At 38.5% G+C, this 8,230-nt stretch overlaps 1 protein-coding gene across 1 annotated transcript; it reads right to left on the bottom strand.

Annotated features, from left to right (window-relative positions):
* Positions 1 to 747: 747 nt before the first annotated feature.
* On the bottom strand, positions 748 to 7,935 carry TNFSF18 (TNF superfamily member 18). The gene is made up of 3 exons (XM_069065568.1): positions 7,678 to 7,935; positions 4,793 to 4,841; positions 748 to 2,812 (listed from the first exon to the last, which is right to left on the bottom strand). The coding sequence occupies exons 1-3, from the start codon at positions 7,831 to 7,833 to the stop codon at positions 2,463 to 2,465; spliced, it is 555 nt and encodes a 184-aa protein (XP_068921669.1). The 5' UTR covers positions 7,834 to 7,935; the 3' UTR covers positions 748 to 2,462.
* Positions 7,936 to 8,230: the final 295 nt, after the last annotated feature.

Genomic DNA, 8,230 nt, shown 5'->3' with positions numbered 1-8,230 from the left:
AGGGCACTGAAGTTTAGAGAGTGCAAAAAGGCTTGTACTGCTTCATCAATTTAGAAACAACAGAGCATGGTATCCAATTAGCAAGAACAATTAATTAAGATAAGATGCAATTAATTGTAAGTGACAACAATCTGTGAGTCACTAAAATAAAGACTTTTAACCTTTCTTGTGTCATGGCCCCCTTTGGCAGTCTGGTGAAGCCTTTTTCAGAATAATGTTTTTAAATACATAAAATAAATACATAGGATTACAAAGAAAACCAATTATATTTGAATACAATTTTCAAAGTATTTTTTGAAAACAGGTTCCCAGGCCCCAGATGAAGATCTCCGGTCTTAGCAGACCAAGTATATTAACTAATTCTCCCCCCTCCATATAGCTCCACTAAATCTGTCTTATTGAATTCTCTTGTGATTTTCACAATCTGAATTACCAAGGTTACAAGGATGAATTTTATACTGCTTCCTTTGCCTATGAGTGATGTTTGCTCAGGTGTCAAAATCATTAGTTGGCTGTGGGAAAACCATAGGGGAAAACTGGAAACATGGGACCCTGTCTAGGAAGAGTAGGGTGCATCACTGGCAAGCTCTAGGTAGTCTCTAAAGCAAGTGGAAGGAATATGAAAGTAGACCAGCCCTGTTGCATATTATGAACCACACAAAAAGAATTCTCAGACCTGGGTTCTCAAATTTGATAGATCACTAGGATGTGGGGTAGAATAAAGCCATACAAAGAAATCAGCAGCAATCCAGTGGCCAACATGTGCTTTATTGGAATTTACAGAGCATTCAGTTGATCTTGAACAGAATGAATCCTATATCAAAGCACATATCAAAAAGCAGAATTGATGACTAGAAAGCCTTCACAACTTTCCATACTGATCAATAGGTTTAGGTGAAGAACATCCACACTTCAACTACAAGCAGTCGCCTCTTCAGCCACTGATTGGCCTGGGCTGGGCCCCAAGAGGCCATCACATTCATCCCAAGGAGAAGGGGGGGTGGGGCAAGGACAGGGATGAGTTTATGTATGGAAAGCAGAGTCTAACAAACACAACAGTAGTAAACATCACAGCAATTCTATAAATAGGCAAATTGAGCAATTGTAATTTCCTGAGGAACTTTTCAGATATAGGAAATAGACAGTGTCCAAGACTTGGACCCAAGCCCTCTCCAGTGTACAGGTGAAAGGAAAGGGTTCCCTACATTTGCACTTGGTACAACTGTCTAGTGCAGTCCATCTCCCTGACTGTATAATGAGTAATATAAATATAATATATATATATATATATACATGTGTAGTGTGCGTGTATAAGTTGTCTTAGAACATAGCTTTTTAACCATTGTAGATTTTACAAGACTGAAGGATGAAAGCTTCATGTTTGTCTCTTGTTTTATCAGAGCATAGAGTGAAGGGGACAAGGGCAAAGCATCTTAGAAGGCACCAAAGTCCTTGCCTTGAGCTGGGACAGGGTATTCCCTACACTAAGACACAAGGTGTCTAGTTGGGAGTGCCACCACTGGAGTTTCCTCACTGGAAAATAGGAGGCAGGGAACTGTAACTTCATCAAAGGAAAGATCTCTCAAGTGGTCTAGTTAGCCCCCACCCAGGCATGAGAGGATGAAGAGAATTCTTGTATGCTCAGTCTATAGACCCTTATAAGGCTAGAGCATGACAACACATGAAGGGACAGAGTCATGGTGGTGTGAACAACTATTGATAACTTTGGTCACATCATTCACATATCCTCTAGCTGTAGAATAATGAGAGAGCCCTGGCTGAAGATCAGGGAACATCCTTCCACCCCATGATTTTCTTTAAAGCTATGTGTCCTGAGTATGAGGAAGCCAAAAAATCACTAACTTCCTATAAATAAAGTGCAACTGGGTCAACCTATCATGGGCATTTGTGTTTCTGTCCCAAAGGCTTCCACTCTGGTCAACATGTGAATAGCATTCTGTTCTGTCAAGGAACATTTCTTAGGTAGGATATACTTTGGCAGTTTGTAAGGTAACCCTTCAAGGCTGACCTTACCACTTTTTCTGAGAGGGATTGGAGTCACCAAACAAGAGTTATGTGGGTAGTGGATGGTTCCCAAAGCATGGGAATGAGGTTGCCTTTGGAATGCCCCACCAATATTCCCTTTGGATTAGGACTACTTACTGCCAAATCTAAGAAGACCATGGAAAATGAAAACTCAGCTGGAGACTCCTCCAGGAGCCTTTTTTCCCAACCACCCATACTCTAACAGAACGTTTATTCTTTTTCTGTAGAGAAGTTCCCTCTCAGATCTATGTCCTCTGAGTCACAACCTCATTGAACAGCAAATTTCAAAAGGAGGAAGGGGAAGAATATCATCACCCTGCAGAAGACCTGTTTGCATTGATATATACAGTCAGGCAAACCATTAGCACTGGAGTCCACTGTTTTTCTGGAGGGTGAGGAAAGTGAGAGTCAAGGTCCTAAGAATCATAAGAAGGAATTCGAAAAATCCCCCAAAAAGTCTGAGTGGAATTTTTCTCAATAGGCTTGACATCGTCATCATTCAAGTTCAAACTTATCTCATCACCCTCATTCAAGTCATGGATTCCCAGGAGGATGATAATGTCTTCTTCAGATTGGCTTTGAATTAGAACATCATTTCCCTTCTTCACTTGAGCTGCAAAGGGAATGTGGCTCTTAGTATTTCTCTTCACTTTACCGTAAATCAAAAATGTGCCATTTTGAGTGATCGTCAGTTTCTGATGTACAGTTTTCTCCATGCAAGAAGTCGGTATTTTAGACCATTTCCAGTTCATTTGACTTAAGGAATCTTTACAAAAGAGGAAAAAAATAAAGAACAAAATTACTTCAAAATTCCATTATTCTCCTAGAGAATACATTAACATTTCGCAAGCTGAAGAAGGCTATGTAAATGTGAACTATTATTTTTATTGTTGGATTATATTTTCTTTTGCTGGTACAAACTACAGTCCATTTTTAATAAATATTAATCAGCTAATCAATAAAGTATATAATTAAATAAATGAAGGGCATGTATATAAATAGAGAAGTTATAAATCAGAATACAGTCTGTTTCTCACGACTAAGAACTTGGGACATGGAGGAGGGAGAGAAGACTGGGACAAATTTTAGTTAATTAACCTTCCTGAGGTTCATTTTCCTCATCTAGAAAATGGTGTCACAGATTTAGATCTGGAAGGGATTTTAGTGGTCATCTAGGCGAACCCCACCATTTTACAGATGAGGAAACTGAGTCCCACTACCTTAGTTCTGGTCTTTTTCCCCTCTTGCCTGGAGAATTGCAGTTATCTCCTACTTAGTCTCCCTGTTACAAGTCTCTCCTCTACACTAATCTATCCAAACAGCTACCACTTTCCTTAAGGGCAGGTCCAATAATACCAGGTCCTTATTCAATTTCAGTGACTCCCTATTGCCTACAGGATGAAATATAAACTCTCTGTTTGGCTTTTAAAGTCCCCAACAATCTGACCCAACCTACTTTTCTATCCTAATTATTCTTTCACTCAGTAGTCTAGCTAAACTGGTCCTGCTGTTCGTCACATAACAGCACTCCATCTCCTATCCCCATGCCTTTGCTTTGGTCATGTCTCATAGCTGGATTGCTCTTCCTCCTCAGCTCTGTCTCACAGAATCCCTTACATCTTTCAGGAGTCAGATTAAGCACTGTGACCTTTGTGAATTTCCTCAATTGCTAGTGCACTCCCACCTAAACTCCTTTGTAATTATTCTGTTTATACCGAAAAATGTACATGTTGTCTCTTGTGACAGGAATATTAATTCCTTGAGGGCAGGGACTACTTCCTGTCTGTTTCCCCTGGGACTAATATATAACAAGTACTTATTAAATATTTGTCGATTGATTAAATGTCACAGAGTAACAGAGCTAGTATTCGAACTCAGAAATTGACTCCAGAACCAATACTCTTATCTTTTACCACTTAGCATATCATAATGCCACAGTAGAAAGAACATTAGGTTTAAACTCAGGGCATCTGGGTTCAAATCCCACCTTAGGTGCCTAATACCTATGTGATCTATGCAACCTATTACCTACATAACAAGAATCCATGCAACAAATATATTCTTGAAAAAAAAATATACTTTGTCCCAGGTTTGGTTAATTCCCATAAAATTTTATAAATATAAATTTAGTTAAAATATTTTGGTTGCTAACACTGTGTGACATCGGGCACTATAAAATCTAGGGCTCAAGATTCCTCATCTATGAAACAAGAGAGTTGAGCTACATGGCTTCTAAGAGAGGAAAGAAAATAAGCATTTATATAGAACCTATTATGTGCCAGACACTGTGCTTTTTTAGTTGTTGTTAAGTCATTTTATCTGTGTCTAACTCTTTGTGACTTCATCTTTATGAAGTTTTCTTGGCAAAGATACTGGAGTGGTTTGCCACTTCCTTCTCCAGGATTCCCATTTTGCAGTTGAGGAAACTGAGGCAAACAGGTTAAGTGACTTGCCCAGAGTCACACAACTAGTACATATCTGAGACTACATTTGAACTCCGGTCTTCTTGTCTCTACGTTCAGCACTCCCCACCTGGCTGCCTCTGAGACCCATTCCAGCTCTAGACTGGGGATCTGCAATATTTACACTAATTTAATTCAAAGGCTATTATGAGAAAAGGCCTTGTAATCCAGGGAATGGTACCAAAACTAGATTCCTGGATTTTCTCTCCTTTCATGTAGTATCCTCTATCCATGGATGGAGAGAGGAAAGGGAAGGAGGAGGGAACAATTTCCAGTCTACTCACCAGATGCTTCAGTGTCTATACTTGCTTGAGCCCAACAAATTTCTGGACCCTGTAGAGTAGGGGAGGAAAAAAAGACAGTAGGTCAGTGGAGTGGATAAATCAATCTGCTTTGCTTAGTCAGTTAAAGATTTATCTACATTAGTCCAATTTCTTTTCTGGACACTTACAATTCTATACTGCCCTCTAGCTAGTCACAATCCTTGCTCTGTCCAGCAACCCCAGGCTATGCTCTCCCCACACTCCAAATGTACTCAGAAGTCACCTCTACTTCTAAGGTTCTATTGTCTCAAGTGGGAAAAAAAAAATGCCCAGTCATTGAACACACTTCCTTGATCAAAAACTAGTTGCTCTCCAAGGTTCTTTACAACTTGACAATGCTGCTACGCTATGATCTATTCAGAAGAAAATAGCTTCATTTACCTATAGTGATAATGTACAATGTGTTTTCTTCACAATAACCCTTTTATTTAGGCAGTTTATTTACAGTTATTTCCATTTTACAAAAGTCAACCTAAGCTCAGAGAATTTAAATGACTTTTCCATGATCACACAACTAGTAAATAGGTATGCTGCCTTTCCAAAATAATAATAGTAAATACTAGATAGCACTTTAAAGCTTGGAGTGAACTTTGCATAAATCTCATTTGATACTTCTAATTGCTTTATGATTTAGGCACTGTTGGTATTCTTATCTCCATTTTATAGATCAGGAAACTGAGAACCAGAAATGTTGTATGTATCTAACTCAGAGTCACATAAATACTAAATATCAGAGGTAGAATTTTAACCCAAGTTTTTCTGACTCCAGATCCAGCATTTTTTCCTTTATCCCATCTTGCCTATCAAGATAGAAGGAGGCACCATTGTATTGGTTCTGGAGACAAAGAACATAAGTTTAAATCTTAGCTCTGCTACTTTCTATGTAACTTTAGACAAGTCACTTAACTGTCTTCTGCCTCAGTTTCTTAATTTGTAAAACAAGGGACTCAGACTAGATGACCTCTAGTCCCTTCCTTCTATAAAGATTTCTTACAACTAACAGTCTACAAAATTTGTAAAATTATTCCTCAATACAGGAATGTAATGGAATATTATTATGTTGTAAGAAATAGTAAATATGAACACAGAGAAGGATGAGAAGACTTACATAAACTGATGTAAAGTGAAGTAAATATAGCCTAGAAAATAATATACACAATGACTCCAACAATGCAAATAAAAAGAATAATCACAGAACAATTAAAAGTGAATGCTACAAAATTACAAAGAATAAGCATGGCCCCAAAGGAGACACATGAGAAGAAACCTTCCCTCACTTCTTTGCAGAGGTGGACAGCTCATGAGTGTGGAACATTGCTTATATTTTCAGGTTTTTTTTTTAATATGAGGATTGGTTTTACTGAATTTATTTTCTTCCTTCATTTCTTTAAAAAATTATTTGTCATATTGATTGATTAGAGCAAGGTAGAAAAAAGCTGGGAGAAAATTAGACTGTAAATATAAAAAATATCAATAAAATTTATTTTTAGAAATATGATTTCTTGATGACCAAATTCAGTCCAGAACTTCCTTCTCTCAACCCAAAGCATGTAACTTTTAAATGTTCTGTGTTGGGTCCTTTCTATTCATAGTAGGCACTCTCAGAAATAAGAAGATCCAACCCAGCCAAGCTAAGTCTTAAAACAACTTTCACTTTCTACTTTGTCTGTGGTCACAGTCAATGAAAATGCTTCTTAGAGCAGGCTGAACAGTAAACAACACCATATCCAGGCTAAAACTCCAACTTCTATGAACCTAGCCTGAGCAGGTAACCGGATAGGTTTTTTAGGGCATTTGGATAAGCAGCATGATTACCAGGCATTAACAGGCACTATGATTAATAGGCATTCACACTTCCCTCTGCCTCCTCTATGAAGCTTTCCCTGACTTCCCCAGCCTGAAGTGATCTTTCTTATAGTTTAACCTCTAAAACATGCCCTGACTGTTCTATTCAAAGATTAGATGACATTGAACTTTAACCTGAGAGGAGACCTTTTAATATTTAGTTGACCTCCACACCCTTTACAGATGAAGAAACTGAGACCTTGAGATGTTTGGTGGCTTTTCTGAGAGCACATTGTTTGTGGCAGAATCAGAACTAAAACCCAGGTCTCTTGATTCTGACTTCAGTGATCTTTCCATTTATTTGCCAACTGAACTGCCTTCTACTGTTAATTATCCCTTCATATCAACATGTCATCAACCTCATCAAATTCATTCATTTGTCCAGTCAAGCAATAAGCTTTTAAGCATCTACTATGTATGACACTGTTGTGTTTTTTCTAAAAAGGTAGGTAATATATCTTTTTTTTTGTACACCCCAAAGTGCCATAACTTAATGCCTGTATATTCCATCGATCATTCTTCCAGATCAGAACCCCAAATTTATCAGTCCACAAATCTTTTCCAAGTCTGATTTCACCCCAATCTACACTAAGCTATACTACTACAAGAAATGAATGGTGCCAGCATTCTTTCCTGCTAAGAAATGATTAGATGAGGAAGTGGTCAATGGAGCAACTAACAGCACAGACCAAGCTGCATTTCTTTCAATAGTCTCCAAGATGTGGTGAGAATTTGCCAGTAGTTGTTTTATGACATCTTGCATCAATAGGAACTGAAAACCCATGATAACTAGTTCTGACATTAAATCCCACCAACCATGTGCCACAGTACAGGGAAGAGTTGAATTTTGATTCATTTTTCTTTAACTCACTAATTTCTTCACTGTACCTACTTCTTACACTGCTGAGGATACCAGGAGTGAGGAAGAGAATCATAATAGCAATCATTAACAATCATCATTATAACAATGGCAATAAAATTATGTATTTTTTCTTTCTTACCTTGAAATAGAGAAAATAATAAGTTATTAGACCAATCAGGGCTAATATCAGGACAGCAGCTGGGATGGTGAACCAGAGTTTCTTGAAAGACCTCTCTGAATCCCGAAGTTCCATGCCACTCTCTAAGAGGTTGGGTGAATGCTTTACCTGTATCATTTCACCTGCTGTAACGAGGATAACCTGTAGCAGAGAGATTTTACAGTGATGGATGAATCCTCTCTGTCTGAGGACGCTAGTCCTGGGATTGCACAGGCTTTTGTAGTGTTATGGAAATTACATGGTGGGAGTAGGAGGCGGGGCTTTCACTGACAGTTGGAAAATGATACAAAACAATCTCTCTGTGAAACTTACAAGGAGCTGACTCTCATTTGGCCATCAGCCATGAGTCTGAAGGCGGTTTGCAGTCAGCCAACACTGGAGTAGGGAACACTCATACACACACACGCACACACGCACACACACACACACACACACACACACACACACACACACACACACACCCCAGAAGGGAAGTTCAAACAAGCCAAGTCTCTTGGGAAGGAAGCATTGTAGA

Source organism: Petaurus breviceps, unplaced genomic scaffold (assembly GCF_028583685.1).
Source record: "Petaurus breviceps papuanus isolate PSGF00001 unplaced genomic scaffold, PetGlider_PUasm1.0 90692, whole genome shotgun sequence".
In the NCBI taxonomy this organism is placed as follows: Eukaryota; Metazoa; Chordata; class Mammalia; order Diprotodontia; family Petauridae; genus Petaurus; species Petaurus breviceps.
The sequence above is the reverse complement of the archived record's forward strand: the minus strand, read 5'-3'. Positions and strand labels throughout refer to the sequence as shown.